General features: G+C 41.2%; 1 protein-coding gene across 1 annotated transcript in view; it reads right to left on the reverse strand.

Moving 5' to 3' along the window:
- Window positions 1-21,252, reverse strand: part of LOC126252478 (putative fatty acyl-CoA reductase CG5065) — a 328,075-nt gene that overhangs the window by 95,117 nt on the left and 211,706 nt on the right. The window contains exon 6 of the mRNA XM_049953373.1: window positions 1,353-1,462. Coding sequence (XP_049809330.1) covers window positions 1,353-1,462 — 110 coding nt within the window. The remainder of the gene's footprint in view (window positions 1-1,352; window positions 1,463-21,252) is intronic.

The raw sequence follows: 21,252 nt of genomic DNA on the forward strand, positions 1-21,252 counted from the left end.
ATGTCCAAATCTGTGATGCATAGTTGCTTGAGGTGTTGCAGGAAGTCTTCTGAGTTTTGGATGTGGTGAACACATTTCCCCACATACGGAGACAGCAAATCTTTCAAGTACTTGGCTGTTGCATACGTAGGTGCCCCAGTATTACTGACAATTGGGCATACGGGCATGCCCTCCTTGTGTATTTTAGGCAAACCATATAGTCTAGGTGGTACTGGTGCTTTTTCCCGGAGTTGTCTGGTGATCTTATCAGGCACCCCTGTGTCCTTCAGAAGAGCACTGGTCTTCTTGTCCACCTTCTCAGTGGGGCCACACTCCAAAGATCTATATGCAGGGTCCCTCAGAAGTTAGCGTATTTTCTCATCATAATCCACCCACTGCAGAATGACTGTAGAATTCCCTTTGTCTGCTGGCAATAGTACAAAACTGTTGTCTTCCTGGAGCTTCTTGAGTGCACGCCTCTCCTCAGTTGTGATGTTCGATTTTGGTGGCCTGGCATTGGTGATATCCCTGCAAGTCTCTCAGCAGACTTCCTCTGCCACATTAGGTGGAAGTGTGGCTGCAACTTGCTCTATTGCTCTGATGAAACCTGAAATGAGCACATTTCTACGGGTCACTGCAAAGTTGAGACCCCTGCTGAATACCTTTAAGGTTGCATCATAAACCGCATGCCACTTAGGTTTGGCTCACTGTGAGTCTCCCCCATCTACTGAGCTTTCTTGCTCATGTGGTCAAACTTTGCAGACTGGCAAGATGATGCATTCAGGTGCACCCGACAACCCAAGAAGCACAGATGTCATTAGATCACCGGGAAAGCCTGAAGAGCTGTTCTCATATTCTTTGAAAGTCAGGGTTTGGTGGTATGGTGGTAAACTGTGATCCTGGAGACCTTAAGGATGCAGGTTCGAATATGGGTAACACAACAGAATTTTTCATGCTGCCTTTACTCTAGCCTTCACCTCCCAATGATGTGAAGATATGCGGGAATGGTACATGGTTTGGATTCCGTGTTAAACTATAGGTCCCCTTTCCCCGGTATGGTTACTGATGCAGGTTAAGGACACACAAGTTGCCAAAAGGGCATCCACTGGCAGAACATGTAAACATGCAGCCAAGCATCCATCTTGAGGGGATCCTGCCCAGTCATGCCATAAGAATTTATTTCCCATTACTTGAAAGCTTTTTTATTTCTGTAACTTAGCACAGTACTTCTTAAATTTGATTTAGTACTATTTTATTACAGTAAGGTGTAATGCTTGAAACTGTAGTTAACTATATTACACTTAAAATTTATTCTGTACATTTATAGAGTACAGAAAGACAAGATGGGTAAATAAACCATTGTATTTACATACCTATGGATGGGCGGCAAATAACAGCTGGCATGTTTTTTGATTCTTCATATACAAGACTTTCTGCTAGTCTTTTGGAGTATGTATAACAGTTTGGATGTGGACCCAGAAGCCTGAAACCAATCATTTATGTTTTATATTAGTTAGTTGGACATTTTGTTCCACACTATATTTCATGAGTTATCCAGATATTACTCTTATCAGCACATAGTTGTGAGGATGTGACTCAATAGAGTTGCCTGGAACAATATCTCTATCCTGAGGTAGCTCAACTAACCTCTCTGGGCCTGCAGTTAGTTTGCTCTGATCGATGTTTGTGACAAAATGCTTTGTACCTTGTAGGACAATAAAATATATTTGTATAGAATCGTACAACCTGTTAGTTGTTTTTATACGTAACTACTACTCAAGTACCATGCTTTCTACATAGTAATGGAAAAAAGTGAAACAGTCACTGCCATATATGTCTTTTAATATGTGTTCAGTACTAATATTTCATTCAGTACTTGTAGTTGGATGAAAGGAAACTAACTTTAAGATAGAGTATCATAATCAGAACCAGATTCAAAATGTTGTTGTCTCATTACAGATAAGCATAAATCATGGATTTAATGTACAGGAAACCTGCAATGTAAGTAATATTATCCAGACACGCAAAGCATCAACAAAATGTAAATCAATCTTACTTTGCCACCATCATTATATGTTTATAAAATTACTTTACAAAGACATTTTTATCATCATTTAAAAATTCTATGACTAAATAATAATATTTTTGTGTGAGGATGGCATGTAGTTTTCTTTTCAGTAAATCTAGTTTTTCACTTTATAATTTAAATTCTCACAGTTCAGTACCGAATGGCCTGGAAATAGTTGTAATCTACGAGAAAGCAACATGAATTTTTTGTTTGTATCTAGTATCATATGCTTGTTAAATAAGGTTACCTATAAATAAGGCTGAATTTTTACATATTGTTGTTAACAGTTTATAAGTGTATATATATGACATAGTTAATATAATATTTTGATCCATAAATGCCTATGCATGAATCTATAGGCATAATATTATATTTATTTCTAATAGTAGTTTTTTGTAGCAATAAAAACCTATTTACACTACTAGCATCCCCCAAAGAATTATTCCATATCTTACAATAGATTTAAAGAAACTACGATTTTCTAGTGTCTATGTCAATCACTTGGGGCAATCCTGCAAAGAAGCAAGACTGTTTATCTTATTTGCCCAGTAACTTGTGTGAGAAGACCATGATCATTTTATTCTGCTGGAATATCCCATGGAATTGTACAGAATCTGCTTTCCTAAGTTTCTTGATTTCTAGGGGTAATTTGGAAGGTGATTTTAATTGTTATGTTTTGAACTGTGTTAGCTGGGTCTTTGTGATGTTAGATAAAACCAAATTTCTAACTGCTTTTGTCTCTGCATGTTAGCATTTGACAAGTGGAAGTTCTTATGTTGCTACACAATGTTAAAGGAAGAAACAGACGTACATTAAACAATGATACTGTTAACCAAGGGGAAAACATGATCTGTCCCTAATAACTTCTGAAATATAGATATTTGAAACTCATGTTGGCCACTTAATCAGCAATGCAGTAGTACCTGTATAAAGAAATAGAATGGTGAATCTTGCCATACTGCCTCATCTGAATTCCAAACTGTGTTGTAATGAATGAGTATATTTTATAACTATGCTGCAATGCTCACAAATTTTTACATTTGCTGCTACAGAGTATGTCTGCTGCCACTGCAATAAAAATGGTATAGCTTAACTTTGTGAATACCAATAACAATTTCCTAATGAAGACTGAATCACAAAATGGTGATATTGGGGAGTTCCAAACTTGTTTTGTAAATGCAGTTCGTTTATAGTATCCACATTGTAACTGAATGACAGGGTGATTTATTATTTTTATTTATTTATTTTCAATTTTTTTATGAAGCCATGATGATAGTGCATTGCCAGGAAATAGAAAGTGTCAGATTATTACAGTAGCAATGTTATGTAAATAGTGATAAGGCCTACAATCTTAATAATATATAGAGAGATACAAGAAAAGTGAGATGCAACTGCTCAGATAATAACTCAGATAATTGCAATAATTATAGTTACACAAACAAATTATAAGGCTTACAATCTAATTCGTATATAAAATTGCGATAACGTCAAGTTTAACACATATATTTCAGAACGACACAACACATATAAGTCACAGTGTAAGTTGACAAGCAAGACATGTGTACATGTTAGCATTCAAATGAGCACTGAGTCCCAGTCTAGTGGCCGCTGCTCGGCTGGCCGCTTAGTTGGCGCAGCTGCTGCATGGCTGGCAGACAGCGCCGCACATAGAGGACACGCGTAAGTGCGCGGCGGTGCTTTGACTGATCGGAGAGTCACAACACTTTTCCCCCCTTTGAAATTGTTGCACTGGTCTTGATGGAGGTGTCCTGGAGATGGCTAACGTCCATAGGTGTTGTTTGACTCGCCGTAAAGTCTCGAGGAGGCGGCTTCCCATACGGACGGAAGTGTCCCCGATGATAATGGGTCGAGATGACAGGAGACGTAGGGGTCGAATCTACTGGGGCCCCATGCACGAATCTGCCCATTGCGGCAAGTCCAGTTGATATGACAGGAGACATGGGCGATGTGTTGGTGTCCGTTGGAGGAGGAGGCGAGTAGATTTGCTCTGACAGAGGATGGTCATCCGGTTCCTTCATGGGCACGTCTCCTGTTGGTGTCCGTTCTTGTGCTGGCATCGCGATGATGGTGAGAGGGCTGCGTTGTGAGTATTGAGAGATGCCAAGATCCCGAGTGTCAGGTAGAGCCGAAGATGGTGTAGCGGCATTCGGAACAGGCGTTGCTGGCACACGAGGCCGAAGCTGGTCCGAATGATGCACTGCAACACCCGTGTCAGTCTGGATTTCATACAGGCATCTGCCACGGTGTCTTAAGATGCGGCCCAGGCTCCATTTTGGCCGCCTGCCATATCCCCGTACCCAGACGAGGTTGTCAGCGGTGAACCGGCCAAGTGAAGCCACCCGCGGCCGTGAGGTGGAAGGACGCAGAAGGTGAAGTAGCGTGCTGGGCTGTCGGTCATGTAAGAGCTCAGCCGGGCTGTGGTCGCCCATGGGGGTGAAACAGTAAGACGCCAGAAAATGGAGAGGCACATCATCAGCAGCAGAAGAAGTCAGAAGTTTCCGCATCTGAGCCTTAAATGTGTGGACCAGTCGTTCAGCCTCACCATTGGATTGTGGATGGAATGGCGGGGCCGTGACATGCATAACTCCGTGACGAGCACAAAAATCCGCAAATTCGGAAGAGGCAAATTGCGGACCATTATCAGTAACAAGAGTAGAGGGGAGGCCTTCCAAAGAAAAAATGCGGTCGAGAGCACTGGTGGCTGCCGCGGTGGTAGGCGTCGTGCAACGGACAATGAAAGGAAAGTTAGAGTGGGCGTCAATTACAAGGAGCCAATAAGTACCTAAAAAGGGTCCCACAAAGTCAGCATGAATGCGCTCCCAGGGCTTCTCAGGCGAAGGCCACAGTGACTAAGATGGCTTCGGGGCAGCAGCCTGTGACGCACAAGGGCCGCAGGCAGCGACCATGTGTGCTATTTCAGAGTCGATGCCAGCCCAGTACACATGACGGCGCGCCAGAGATTTTGTGCGAGAGACACCCCAGTACCCTTGGTGAAGGAGGCACAAGACCGAAGCACACAAAGATGCAGGTACCACAATGTGTGGCGAAGCATTGTCAGTGGAAAGGATGATAACACCATCCCTAGCTGTGAGGCGGTAGCGCAAAGCGTAGTAGTTCCGCAACGGATCAGAAGTCTTAGCGGATGGGCGATCTGGCCAACCCTTCTGAATACAGCGTAAAACCCGGGAGAGGGTAGGGTCAGAACCCGTAGCAGCCACCAGCCTGTCCCCAGTGATGGGGAACCTGTCCACAACCCGCTGCTCGGCAACATCCAGGTGGAAACACAAAAGTTCGTCCCTATCGAATGCCAGATCAGGACCCATGGGAAGGCGAGACAGTGCATCAGCATTCGCATGTTGAGCCGTCAACCGGAAATGAATCTCATAATTGAAACGAGACAAGTAAAGAGCCCATCGCTGGAGGCGGTGTGCAACCTTGTCGGGAAGTGACGTTGATGGATGAAACTAGGAAACAAGTGGTTTGTGATCTGTAACAAGATGAAATTTTGAGCCACAGAGAAAACCACCAAACTTATGAAGAGCGTAAATAATGGCCAAAGCTTCTTTTTCAATTTGAGAATACTTTTGTTGGGCATCCGTGAGCGTTTTGGAGGCATAAGCAATGGGTTGTTCCGAACCGTCAGAAAAACGGTGTGCAAGGACTGCACCGACCCCGTATTGAGAGGCGTCTGTGGCAAGAACAAGATGTTGGCCAGGTCGATAAGTAGCCAGGTACGGGGCCTGTTTCAGCATAGTCTTCAATTTCTGGAAAGCCGCGTCGCATGATGCGGACCAGTGAAAAGGCACATTTTTATGCAACAGGCGATGCAACGGCTGAGCCACCGAAGCCGCAGACGGTAAAAACTTGTGATAGTATGCTATTTTTCCCAAGAAGGTCTGCAGTTCCTTAACAGATGTAGGGCGAAGAAGGGCATCGATCGCAGCGACAGTTTGCTGAAGTGGACAAATACCATCCCGAGAGAGTTGAAACCCCAAGAACGTGATAGATGTCTGAAAAAATTGTGATTTCTGAAGATTACACTTAAGACCGGCAGTCTGTAAGACATGAAAAAGTGTGCGGGGATTTTGAAGATGTTCAATGTCGTCCATGTAATTGATACACCCAGGGACAGGGAGCAATAATTGTCCCAAGAATCGCTGAAAGAGAGCAGGGGCGCTAGCAACCCCGAACGGCAAGTGTTGGTATTGATAGAGGCCGAAAGGCGTGTTAAGGACCAGAAACTGCCGGGAAGCAGTGTCGAGAGGAAGTTGATAAGCTTCTGACAGGTCAATTTTAGAAAAATACTGGCCTCCAGCAAGTTTAGTGAACAGTTCTTCAGGACAGGGCATAGGGTAAGTGTCAATGAGGCATTGAGCATTTACAGTGGCTTTGAAATCGCCACAGAGACGAATATCACCATTTGGCTTAGCAACGACAATGACAGGAGAGGACCACTCACTGGAAGAGACAGGAAGCAAGACCACTGAAGTAGAGAGACGATCCAACTCCCATTTTACCCGATCACGAAGGGCCACAGGAATGGGCCGAGCCCGAAAAAACTTAGGCCGAGCAGTGGGTTTGAGCGTGATACAAGCTTCAAAGTCGTTTGCACGGCCTAACTCAGGAGAAAAAAGGGACGAAAATGTCGTCGACAAGGAATCCAGTTGAGCATAAGGAATAGCATTAGAGACGATATTGACAGAGTCATCTATGGAGAACCCAAAAACGCGAAAGGCATCGAAACCAAAAAGGTTTTCTGCGTTGCTCTGGTCGACCACAAATATGGGAACAGTGCGAATGATGGATTTGTAAGATACCTCAGCATTAAACTGTCCCAAGAGAGAAATCTTCTGTTTATTGAACTTCTGTAATTGCCGATTGACAGGTGACAGGAGTGGAGAACCCAACTGAAGATACGTCTGAGAATTAATTATAGTGGCAGCAGAATCGGTATCCACTTGCATGCGAACATCAAGACCAAGGATTTGGACAGTGAGGAATAACTTCCCTGAAAGGGAAGAAGTGCAATTGACAGACAACACAGATTCAGAGTCAGCGTCATGTTCATGAACATCATGTATGCGGTCGGACTTGCAAATGGAAGACACATGACCTTTCTTTTTGCAATTGTGACACACAGCCCATCGTTGAGGACAATCCTCACGTGAATGTTTTGTAAAACACCGCGGACATGAAGGAAGTTGCTGGGGGTTTTGCTGCAGTTTCTTAGTGGGTTGTTTACGATTAGGCCAAGGCTGCACGTGGGAGTGCACTGCGGCCATGTCAGCCGGCGGGGACGCGCCGCACGCATCATCAACAGCGCACAGAGGTTGTATTTCCCTGACATCACCCCACGCCTCTATTTGCGCCCCAGCAGCACGAGAAATTTCAAAAGACTGCGCAATGGAGAGAACTTCATCTAGAGTCGGATTCGCTAACTGAAGGGCACGTTGCCGAACTTCTTTGTCGGGTGCCGACCAGATAATAGCATCCCGTACCATGGAATCGGCATAGGATTCTTTGTGAACGTCAGTAACAAACTGACACTTTCGACTGAGGCCGTGAAGTTCAGCAGCCCAAGCGCGATATGATTGATGTGGCTGTTTTTGACAATGATAAAAGGCAACACGAGAGGCTACCACATGCGTTTGCTTTTGAAAATAGACAGACAGAAGTGAGCACATTTCAGGAAAGGACAAAGACGCAGGATCCTTCAAAGGAGCCAATTGCGACAACAACTGATACATTTGAGGTGAAATCCAGGAAAGGAACAGAGACTTACATGGTTGTTCGTCCGTGACATGAAATGCCAAGAAGTGCTGTCGAAGACATTTTTCATAATCAGACCAGTCTTCCACCGTCTCGTCGTAAGGAGGAAAAGGAGGTATAGCCAACGACGAGAAATGCCCCACATTTGACACCGCGACAAAATCGCGAATCGCCGCTGTTAGAAGCGTTTGCTGTTCAAGGAGATTTTGCAATAGTTGCTCGACAGTAGCTATGGAAACCTGTGGGTCAACGCTGAAAAGGAAAAGTCCACTACCTCGTCGCCAATTGTTATAATGTCAAGTTTAACACATATTTCAGAACGACACAACACATATAAGTCGCAGTGTAAGTTGATAAGCAAGACATGTGTACACGTTAGCATTCGAATGAGCACTGAGTCCCAGTCTAGCGGCCACTGTTCGGCTGGCCGCTTAGGTGGCGCAGCTGCTGCATGGCTGGCAGACAGTGCCGCACGTAGAGGACGTGCGTAATTGCGCAGTGGCGCTTTGAATGATCGGCGAGTCACAACAAAAATTTTGTGTCAATAAGTGAGATACTAGTGCTACCTAATAAGTTCATATAGTAATGCTTAAAATCACATGCAGTTTATAAAGTATTTCACACTGTCATGAATTCCTTTAAGGAACTGAAAGAATTATCCAAAAGGTAAAGCTGTTTTCAGTATTTAGTCAGATCCCTAATAAAGCAATACCTGCTTTGACAAGAACTGGGAGTTTATTGTGCACCTTTATGTTCCAGTAATGTACTCCTTTCTGTACCACACTGAGATTTTTTTTATATCTTTGAGAAGATCAAGTTTATTTCTTGTATCACTATCATGAAATGCACTGTTTGTTTTGTAAATTGTACTAAGCTTATTGATAAAGCATGTAAGTGAAAAAATTTACTGGTAATTACAGTGAGGATCCCCAGCTGTTTGAGTGAATTTGTGCTACATAATCAAGGGTGGACTCTGTTTATCATTCTCATGATCCTGTTCTCAGATATAAAGAGTATATTTGCTCATGATTTGTTTCCCCATAATGTGGTGACATATATTATGAGTGAATGAAAATATCCAATGTATACAGCTTTCAATATTTCCAAATCACAAACAGATGTAATCAAGCAAATGGCAAATGCCACCAAATTCAGTCTTTTACATAGATCGAGGATATGAACTGACCAGTTTATCCTGTTTTTAATATGCAATTTCAGAAATTTTGAAGATTCACTATCAATATTTCTGTCACCACATTTTATTTCAACAGCTTCCTGCTTTTTGTTTTCTGTGTGAGGCAGAATGAACTGAGTCTTGCTAATATTGAGGGATAGACAATTTGATGTAAGAAGCAAAGCTTCTTTTACTAGAGAGTAACAGCATTACCTAGACTGTAGTTGGATAATTTGTCAATCATCCGCCTCCGGTAGCTGAGTGGTCGGCGCAAGAGAATGTCAATCCTAAGGGCCCAAGTTCAATTCCCGGCTGGGTTGGAGATTTTCTCTGCTCAGGGACTGGGTGTTGTGTTGTCCTAATCATCATCATTTCATTCCCATCAACGCACAAGTCACAGAAGTGGCGTCAAATCGAAATACTTGCACCTGGCAAACGGTCTACCCGACAGGAGGCCCTAGTCATATGACATTTACATTTGTCAATCGTTAAGATGTGTCATCTGCAGGTAGGGTTAAGTGAGTGTTTTGCTTTACACTCTATGGCAGGTCACTGATAAAGATTAAGAATATAAAAGGACCAAGCCCTTAAATCTTTGGTGCTCTACGTTTCACTGTGTCCCAGTCAGAGCAGGTGGGTGCCACCACAGAATTATCCAATACTACCTGTTTCGTTCTGTCATCTAGATATAATGTGTATATGCAGCATACACATTCTTTGATAAGTTGAATACTACCAAAATAGCTGCAAAACAATTTCAGCACAGCTGTGCACTTGACAGACATCACTGTGGTGCTTGGTACTTGGTGACACGAAGTACTCTGAGAAATGAAATAATGCCAGCTTGCAGGAATTTTGTAAACAAGTAATTGCCAATAACAAAGTGATTCCCTTATTTTAAACAATGTTTGAAAAAACACACATTGGTGATGATCTTGCAGTTGTACTACTTTTCTTATGAAATTTATTCACAACTGCGGCATCTTTCTGACATTAGCTGTATTAGGTATGAAGATATTACCTATTGGTGACATACAAAAATTTGTGCCGGACTGGCACTCGAATCGAGATTTCCCATGTGTAGTGAGTGGTTGCCTTAACCACTCTGGCTATCTTATCACATTATCAGGATTTACCCAAATTTCCATATGTCATATTGCCTATGATCCCATCACTCACAACGTTACCTGGATTCCTGCCACATGTTTCAAGGAGACAAAAATATTCAATGTTAGTATTACAATTGTCATTTTGCCTTTTGAGGCTTGTAAAACTTATAAAGTTGCAAGTGATGGGGTCATAGACTGTGTGGCATATGTAAGTCTGGGTTGGTACTGTAAGTGTGCTCAGCTAGTCAAAGTGGTTAAGGTGGCCGCTCCTGACAAGTGGGAAATCTGGGTTCGAGTCCTGATTCAGCATAAATTTTCATGTGGCATCAATAGGTATCATTTTTGTACCTAATGCAGATAATGTCAGAAAGATTCTGCCATTGCAAATAAATTTCATCAAAACTGATTCCACATTTTTTGTTTACAGACAAATCGCCATTTACCTAATATAGAATCAATGTCAGTCACAACTCTCATGCATGGAAAGCTGAAAACACTAATAGAGATTGGGGGAGAAGTTCTCAGTGTTGTTTCTTAGTTGATGCAGGATGCAGTATCACTGGAAACCAACACACTGCACAATAGTTGAAGTTACAAAATCAAATCCAAAAGTACTTGGAGCATGTTCCATTGACAAAAAGAATTGGAATGTACTAACTGTTGGATAGGTCCTTTGCATACTCCTCATGTTCAGTTGTACAGTAATGCAGCAAAACCTCATTACTTTCTGCATATCTTGCATGAAATGTTGGTGAGAGAATGAGAATGTTTAACCACTATAAATCAGTTCAGTTTATTGTCTGTGGGTTTGTTAACACTGAACCCAAGGAGGGCAAACAAGAGTGTAATTATTTGGTCATATCTAAATGCTTGTGTGAACACTGAAGAAAGTAGATACCAGCTCTGACCAACAACACAGCACGTGTCTACACAAGACACAAAATACATTGAAATTATCAGTGAAATTTTAACATAGGCTGTAAAGAGAAATGGGCAATAAAGGAAACCAGTAATTATCCATTAACTTGCTTCAGTTACTTTGCTCAGGTTTGGTGATCATGCTGCTCTCAAGCTGGGGATTGGCGATTGCTGCCAAATCTCTATAGCTTTCAGCTCTGGGAATGTTTCAGGAATACTGTCAGGTTTGACAGTGGGATATTACATGTTACAGAGGACAGAGATGTTGTCTTAACCACCCAGATCATGAGGATGTAAAAAATCTATAAGGAAACCTCACTTAACATCATGGAGTGCTATGTGCTGATGGGATGAATAACAACTGAAGTGAAACAGTCACTGAGTGGCAGGCTCTAGGGCACCTGTCACAAATCTGTATTAGGTTTGTCACTGGTTATTTATGGAGAATGCTTTATCTCTCCCTGTGAAACACACTAATTTAAACTCCCTCTTTAAAAAACTATTAAAACTCCCAGTTAACAAAGAAAGATTGTGAGAGTAGCACTCCCTAATTAAATACTACTGTAATAAAGCACCAAAGTTAGTGTCCAGTCTCTAGCAAATGAGAAAGGAACTGAAATCGAGGATAGAAAAGCAAACACTGAAATGCTTAACACTCTTTTCAAATGTTTCTTTACAAAGAAAATCCTAGGAGAACTGCTCCAATTCAGTCCTCGTACCACCGAAAAGATGAACGAAATAAGTATTAGTGTCAATGGTGTTGAGAAACAGCTGAAATATTTAAAACTGAGCAAAGCTCCAGGGCCTGATGGAATCACTGTCAGATTTTATACTGAATTTGCCATTTAATTAGCACCTCTTCTATTGAAGATCTCTTGAACAAAAAACATGCCCATTTCTTGGAAAAAAGCACAGGTCACATCCATCTACAACTAGTAGAAGTACAAGTAGTAGAAGTGATCCTCAAAACTACTGTCGAATAACCTTGACATCGTTTTGTTGTAGAAATTTAGAACATATTCTGAGCTCAAATATAATGAGGTATCTTGAACAGAATGACCTCCTCAATGCCAGCCAGCATGGATTCCTAAAACATTGATCATGTGAAACCGAGCTCACACTTTTCTCACATGACATACTGAAAGCTTTGGGTCAAGGCAGTCAGGTGGATGCAGTATTTCTTGATTCCCGAAAATCATTTGACTCAGTAACACACCTACACTAATTGTCAAAAGTATGATTATATGGGCATCAAGTGAAATTTGTGACTGGATTAATGAGTTATTGGTAGGGAGGATGCAACACATTATCTTGGATGGAAAGTAATCGTAGGATGTAGAAGTAACTTTGAACGTGCCCTAGGGAAGTGTGTTGGGACACTTGGTGTTCAAGTTGTATATTAGTGGCCTTGCAGACAATATTAGTAATAAAATCAGGCTTTTTCCAGTTGGTGCAGTTATAATGCAATACTATCTGAAAGAAGCTGCATAAATATTCAGTCAGATCTTATTAAGTCTTCAAAGTGGTGCAGAGATTGGCAACATGCTTTAAATGTTCAGAAATGGAAAATTTTAAACTTTATACAACGAGAAAACATACCATCCTATGACTATAATTCTAATGAGTCACTGCTGGAATTGGCCAACTCATACAAATACCTGGGTGTAACACTTTGTAGGGCTATGAAATAGAATGATCCCATAGGTTCAGTTGTGGGTAAAGCAGGTGGCAGAGTTTGGTTTATTGGTAAAGAATGGGGAAGTGCACTCAATCTACAAAGGAGATTGCTTACAAATTGCTCACTCAACCAGTGTGTGAGACTGGAGTAACAGGGGATATTGAACATACACAGAGAAGGGCAGTGCAAATGGTTGCAAGTTTGTTTAATCCATGGGAGAGTGTAACAGAGATACTGAAGGAACTGAGCTGGAAGACTTGAAGACAGATGTTAAATATCCCAAGAAAATCTATTAACAAAGTGTCAAGAACCAGTTTTAAATGATGACTCCAGGAATATACTACAACCACCTACATATCACTCACATATGGATCATGAGGATAAGACTGGAATAATTACTGCATGCACAGCAGCATTCAAATGATCATTCTTTCCGTGCTCCATATGTGAATGGAACGGAAAGAAACCCTAACAATTGATACAGTGGAATGTACCCTCTGCCATGCACTTCACAGTGGTTTGCATAGTATAAATGTAGATGCAGACCCAGCATTCTGAAATGTTATAGTGCCCATTACATACAAGGAAAGTACTTTTGAGGAGGTTTCACCCTCTAACCAACAAAAAGCTTACATTAACTGAGTCATTCACACAATTTCAGAGAGTCCTTAACACAACATTACTAGTAGAGACATCAGCATCGCAGTAAGCTACTAACCATCTGGAAGCAAAGCAACTGGAAGAGTACCACAATGAAATGAAATACTCTGCACCTAGCCACTGCAAATCTCAAGGAGGGAGAGGCAACTGAAGTGGTCACTTAACAGTATACCATAATGTGATGAGTGAATGGTACTTAAGAAACTGAGCAGCAGTATTTACATTGGCAGTTGACATTTCACTTCTACAGCAAATTATAAAAGTTAGATTTCATTAGGCTCAAAGTAAGATCAAGCACTGCAAACCACTGAAGATGTTTTAAGACCAAAACTTTGGGCACTCCACTATGGGATGTTATTGTTAGGCAATATATGGAAAGCAAGAAATGGCCACTGATGCCAAGGAAACAAAAGGCACTTGCCTTTACTTCTGTGTTCCTTAAACATATCTTTGTGCACTACAATTATTCTAATGTTGTCTTCATAATTCCTATAAGACTGGTACATAAGGGTTGTAGTATATTCCTAGATTCATCACTTTAAGTTGGTTCTAGAAAACTTTCTGAGTACGCTTTCACAGGAGAGTTTGTGTCTATCATCAAATGTCTGCCAGTTAAGATCTTTCGGCATCTCTGTGACAGTCTCTCATGGGTCAAATGAACCTTAGAACATTCATGCTGCCCTTTGTTGTTCACATTCAATATCACCTGTTTGTCTCACCTGATATGTTTCTTTGTCTACATATACATTCCACAAGCCACTATACAGTGCATGGCAGAGAGTATCTTGTACCACTACTAGTCATTTGCTCACCCAGTTAGCCATGCAGTCTAATGCTCTACTTTCCAGGTGGCAAGGCATGCTGGTCACTGGCACGAATCCGCCCGGCAGATTAATGTTGAGGTCCAATGTGCCGGCCAGTCTGTGGATGGTTTTTAAGGCACTTTTCAATCTTCCTTGACGAATGTGGGCTAGTTCCCCTTATTCCGCCTTAGTTACAATTTGTTGGCAATTGCTGTGCAAACACTTTCTCCAGGTACGCATACACCATCATTACTCTACCATGCAAACATTGTGGTTACACTTGTCTGGTGTGGGACGTTCCTGGGGGCACCACTGGGGACCAAACTGCACAATAACCCTGGGTTCGGTGTGGGGCAGTGGTGGGGTGAGTGGACTGCTGTAGCCTGTTGTGGGGTTGTGTACCACTGAGGGCTACCGTGGGAACAAAGCCTCTCCATTGTTTCTAGGTCCCCAGTTCCATACAATACAATAGAATACAATACTAGTCCTTTCCATTCCTGTTCTACTCACAAACAGACTGGAAGGAAAAAAACTGTGTATTTCCTTCATATGAACTCTAATTTCTCTTACCTTATCTATGTGGTCCTGATGCAAAATGTATGTTGAAAGCAGTAAAATCTTTCTGCAGTCAGATTCAAATGCATGTTCTCTAAATTTTCTCAATAGTGTTCCTCAGAAAGAATGTCTCCTTCCTTCCAGGCATTCCATTTGAGTTCCCGAAGCATCTTCGTTATACTTGTGTGTTGACCACACCTCTGGTAACAAATCTAGCAATTCACCTCCGAATAGCTTCAATGTTACAGATGAACCACACTTTCCTAAAATTCTCTCATTAAATTGAGGTCAACCATTCATTTTCCCTATCACAATCCTTACACACTCATTAAATTTTGTACTGCCTTGCAATGTTACACCTCAATAGTTGACTGAAGTGACTATGTTGAGCAGTATACTACTAATACTGTATTTGAATAATGCAGGGTTGTTTCTCCTACTCGTTTGTATTAACTTATATTATTTCTACATTTAGAGCTATCCACCATTCATCACACCAAGTAGAAATATTGTCTAAATCTTCTAGTATCCTCCAACAGCCCCACAATGCTGACACCTTCCTGCACACCACAGCTTCATCAGTGAACAGCCACAGTTTGCTGCTCACCCAGTCATCAGATCATTTATGTATATAGAGAATCACAATGAGCCTATCAAACTTTCATGTGGCACTCCTGGTGATACCCTTATATATGATGAACATGCACTGTCTAGGACAATGTACTCAATCCTATTACTTAACAGTCCACAGTGGGGTACAGTGCCAAATGCTTTCTGGAAATCTTGGAGTATGGAATCTGGCTGTTGCCCTTCATCAATGGTTTGCAGAACATGGCCAACTATTCTTTTATTTTTGAGCCATAGTTCCTCTACATGCTCCTGACTTGAGCTAAATATTTCATGTTCTTCATTGACATCTGTTTGTGTATTTTGCTGAACATATGAAATATTTCTCCTTTTTTATTTTCCCTTTGTTCTTTGGTAGTCTTTGTTGCTAAAACTTCCTCATGGTCACTGACACCAGTTTCAATATGCATGCCCTCAAAGAGGTCAGGTCTGTTTGTTGTCTTAGATCCAATATATTTCCATCATGAATGGGCTTCTGAAATATCTGTTCTAGGTAGTTCTCCGAGAAGGCATTTAGCAATGTTTTCCAGGATTTCTTGTCTTGTCCACCATAACAAAACTTTATTTATTCAAGCTGACTGAATTGGATGATTAAAGTCTCCTCCAATGATTACAGTATGACTGGGGACTTATGTATTAGCAAACTGAGGTTTCCTCTGAAGTTTTCAGTTTCATCAGGGAGTGAGTCTGGTGTTCAATAGGATTCAATTATAAGTTTATGCTCATCCCCTATAATGAGTATTGTCCAAAGAATTTTGCATGCAGCTTCAATTTGTATCTATGTGGACTTGAGTTTCCTGTCCACCCTAACAAATACACCGCCTCCATTTCCCATTAGCCTACCCTTTTGAAACATGCTTCTTAACTGCTCTTCAAAAATATCATTGCTGTCAATGATGGTTCTTAACCAGCTTTCTGTACCTTGTATTATGTGAGCTTCACTGCTTTAAGGAGCTCTGCAAGCTCTGGCACTTTGTTGTGAATGCTTCTGCAGTTAACCGCTAGGATTTTGATATTCTCTCCTGTAGGGGTCATTTCTTTGGATCTTACACAGATACTTCCAGGTCTCCTATAGCTGTCGTTATCTGGACTTAATGGACAGTTGCCTAATGTAAAAAAATCATCTTATTCACCCCAAACAGTCAGGCACTTGGGTAGCAGCCTCTGATGTGCAGTGTACCCATGGCCCATTTAGGGGGACCCTACAGTTCTCAACCCATACAGCACAAGTCTATGAAGTCACAGCCTAGCTTGTTACACAACCTTTGCAGTCTTTGTTTCACACCTTCCACTTAATTCAGAACCGGGGGGGCTATAATTTGTTCTGGGAACAATGCTGCAGATTGTGAGCTTTGTTGAAATTTCATGAGCAATGCTGATATACTCAACATTCTCTGCCAGTCCCTGAAATGATTGAAATATGAGCTAGGAACCCAGATGACAGGCACTGTTTGTCCAAAAATGCACTACAATCTGCAGTTGATTTCATCCCATTCATCACGGACTACCAAAATAGCCTTTTTAACATGCTGAATGAGGCCCTTAGGCACATACTGAGTGCACACTGTGTTTGTTCCAATCCCTTGCTGCCTTTTCCCTAAGAGGTACTATTATTCACTGCACTTTTGAAGTGCTGATGATTAATACCCTTCTGTATTTTCCTCCCTTTGACAAGGGACAAAGCACATTTTCCAGCAGGTGAAATATGTCTCAGTTTCAGTTTCTGTGTGAGACAACAGCTGGAACTTGTTGGTTAAACGGATGGGCAAAACATCCTGAGTCCCCTTTGGTCCCTGTCTCCCATGTACAGAGTTCCTAGCCCTTCCACTGACATACTACTCACAGTCAAGGGGATGAACAGTGGTATATTCTATATTTCCTGTACAGCAGTCAGTATCCACAGTAGTGGACATTATTGAGGCATCTTTGGTATCTGTAACTTTCCCAACATATCCATTTATAGAAGCTTCCAACTGCTTGACAGTAATCCGTGTGATTTCCAGCTGCTTATGAACATCTACATCTACATCATTTCTCTGCATACCTCTGTGAAGAGCATAGCAGAGGATACTTCCTTTTGTACCATTTATTAGTGTTTTTTTTCCTAATACTTTCACATGTGGAGCATGGAAAGAATGATTGCTCAAATGCCTTTATGTAAGCTGTAATTAATCTAATCTTGTCTTCATAATCCCTATGGGAGCAATATATAGGTGCTGTAATATATTCCTGGAGTCATTATTTAAAGCCAGTTCTTGAAACCTTGCAAGTAGACTTTCTCAGGATAGTCTAATTCTGTCATGAAGTGTCTGACAATTTTGGTTCTTCAGCATCTCTGTGTCACTTTCCAGTGGCTCAAACAAACCTGTGAACATTTGTGCTGTACTTTTCTGTACATATTCAGTGCCCCCTGTTAGTCCTATTTAGTGCAAGTCCCACACTCTTGAGCATTATTGTATGATGGGTGACACATTGAGTTGTAAGCTATCACCTTTGTAGACTGAGTGCATCTTCCTAAAACTCTACCATTAAAATGAAGTTTGCCACCTGCTTTAGCTATGAGTGAGCTGATGTGATTGTTCCATTTCACATCCTTCTAAATTGTTACACCCAGCTATTTGGATGAACTGACTGATTCCAATTGTGATTCATTGATGTTATAGTCATAGGATAATACATTTTTTTCATTTTATGGAGTGCACAATTTTACATTCCGAATATTTAAAGCAAGTTGCCAATCTTTACAGTGCTTTGAAGTATTATCAAGACCTCACTGAATATTTGTGCAGCTTCTTTTAGGCAGTGCCGCATTATAAATAACTGCCTCATCTACAAAAAGACTGAAGTTATTATTAATATAATTCAAAATGGCATCAATGTACAACAGGGACAGCAGGGGTGGCAATACAATTCCCTGGGAGACATACAAACTTATTTCTGCATCTGTCAATAACTCCCTATCCAAGATAACATCGTGCGTCCTCCCTACCAAAAAATCCTGTATCCAGTCACATATTTTGCTTGAGACCCCACACAATCATACTATTTTATGTGTGGTATTGAGCTGAATGCCTTTTAGAAGCTGAGAAATACTGCAACTGTCTGCCTTAATTCATGTCTTTCAGTATGTCATATGAGAAAAGTGCAAGCTGGGTTTCAAATGACTGATGTTCTTAGAATCAGTGTTGGTTGGCATGAAGGAGGTCATTCTATTCAAGATACCTCATTATGTTTAAGCTCAGAATATGTTCTAAGATTCTACAACAAATGGATGTCAAGGGTATTGGACAATAGTTTTGTGGATTACTTCTGCCGCCCTTCTATTAGATGAGTGGACCTGGGCTTTCTTCCAACCACTCATCATTGTTTTTTTTATTAGAGACATCTATGGTAGATTATAGTTAAAAAAGGGCTAACTTAGCCGCAAATTTAATATGAACCTTTTAGAGATTCTATCAGGCCCTGGAGCTTTCTCCAGTTTTGGTAATTTCAACTGGTTCTTACCACTAATACTAATATCAATATCACCCATCTTTGCAGCGGTACAAGAATTCATTTGGGGCAATACTTCTGGATTTTCATTTATAAAATAACATTTGAAAACCATGTTCAGCATTTTCTGCTTTTAAGTCTCTATCCCCAATTTCAATCCTTCTCCCAGACATGCATCCAAGAGTGTGTGGTCACTAACTTTGGTATAACTAACAGCAATTGACTCATCTCAGCCCCAAGAACAGCACATATTGCATGGCTGCATTGTGCCTGGTACAATATTTTAGAGAACAGTAAATCAATAACTTTAATGTAAGCTTGCTGTTCTTCTTTCAATTTGTGAATCTTATAGGTTACAAGTATTACCAGTATCCTTTAAGAACTGAAGCAATTAACAGCCAAAATGAGATATCTGTTTGACAACAGAGAAACTATGTAGATGTAAAATTTACTGTTTCTCTCAAATGTTTTCGTGGTTATGGTCACTAACAAAATCAACAATAGTTTCAATTTATGGAAATGCAGACAACATACACTCTTGTTAAAAATGAAAACTAATATGACACAATATGTTAGTTACTTGCAGCAACTTTTATCTCACTGGTGACTTACTAGTAAATAAGGACTGTACAACACTCATTACTTACGAAAATATTAAAAGTATCCAGAATGAGATTTTCACTCTGCAGCAGAGTATGCGCTTATATGAAACTTCCTGGCAGATTAAAACTGTGTGCCGGACCGAGACTCGAACTTGGGACCTTTGCCTTTCGCGGGCAAGTGCTCTCCCAACTGAGCTACCCAAGCATGACTCACACCCTGTCCTCACAGCTTTACTTCTGCCAGTACCTCATCTCCTACCTCCCAAACTTTACAGAACCTCTCCTGCGAATCTTGCAGAAGTAGCACTCCTGAAAGAAAGGATATTGCAGAGACATGGCTTAGCCACAGCCTTGGGGATGTTTCCAGAAAGAGAGTTTCACTCTGCAGTGGAGTCTGCGCTGATATGAAACTTCCTGGCAGATTACAACTGTGTGCCGGACAGAGACTCGAACTGGGGACCTTTGCCTTTCGCGGGCAAGTACTCTACCAGATGAGCTACCCAAGTACGACTCACGCCAGGAAGTTTCATATCAGCACACACTCCACTGCAGAGTGAAAATCTCATTCTGGAAATATCTCCAAGGCTGTTGCTAAGCCATGTCTCCGCAATGTCCTTTCTTTCAGGAGTGCTACTTCTGCAAGGTTCGCAGGAGAGCTTCTGTAAAGTTTGGAAGGTAGGAGACGAGGTACTGGCAGAAGTACAGCTGTGAGGACGGGGCGTGAGTCGTGCTTTGGTAGCTCAGCTGGTAGAGCACTTGCCCACAAAAGGCAAAGGTTTCGAGTTCGAGACTCGGTCTGGCACACAGTTTTAATCTGCCAGGAAGTTTCATATCAGCGCACACTCCGCTGCAGAGTGAAAATCTCATTCTGGAAACATCCCCCAGGCTGTGGCTAAGCCATATCTCCACTATATCCTTTCTTTCAGGAGTGCTAGTTCTGCAAGCTTCGCAGGAGAGCTTCTGTTAAGTTTGGAAGATAGGAGATGAGGTACTGGCAGAAGTAAAGCTGTGAGGACGGGGCGTGAGTCATGCTTGGGTAACTCAGTTGGTAGAGCACTTGCCCGTGAAAGGCAAAGGTCCCAAGTTCGAGTCTCGGTCCGGCACACAGTTTTAATCTGCCAGGAAGTTTCATTAAAAGTATGTTTGCAAACTTCTGAATACTCTCAAAAAAGATACATTTTTTCAAGTAAATGTTATGAAGTGAAAGCTGTAGGACCCAGCCAAGACATGTTTGGTGTAGAAAGCAAAGAAACAGTGAAAACCGACATTTTGCAGTTGATTTTATCAAAATTAGAGGAAATGAAAACAGAACAGTCTGAAAACAATAGTAAAATGGGCAGGGTACAATACCAAACAGACCAACTTAGTAATCAGGTTTTGGAATTAAAAAATGGGTTGTCAGATGGATTAAAAAGTGTGAATGAAAAAGTTGATGTATTAGAAAATAAATTTATTGTTTTGGAAAATGAGTTAGTTGCACAATCTTTGCAACAGGAGAAGCATGTTAATGATGTCAGGGTTCAACAGACGGTTGTAGAGGAAAAAATGGAACAGAACTTTAGTAGTTTAGGTTAAAAAATTTAAAATGTTAAACACCGTATGCTAACTAATGTATATGTTTTAGATCAAAAAATTTCAGTAGTTCAGGAAAATTGCATTCACAACAATCTGTACTTAAACAAAGGCATTGCATGGTCCAACATTCCAATCAAAAGTTTTCCATCAGATAATTTACACCCAGTGGATTTTCTACACCACTGTAGGGATAGTTTTGTGTCAGGCATGAGTGACGATCAA

This window comes from Schistocerca nitens, chromosome 4 (assembly GCF_023898315.1).
Source record: "Schistocerca nitens isolate TAMUIC-IGC-003100 chromosome 4, iqSchNite1.1, whole genome shotgun sequence".
NCBI classification, from domain to species: Eukaryota; Metazoa; Arthropoda; class Insecta; order Orthoptera; family Acrididae; genus Schistocerca; species Schistocerca nitens.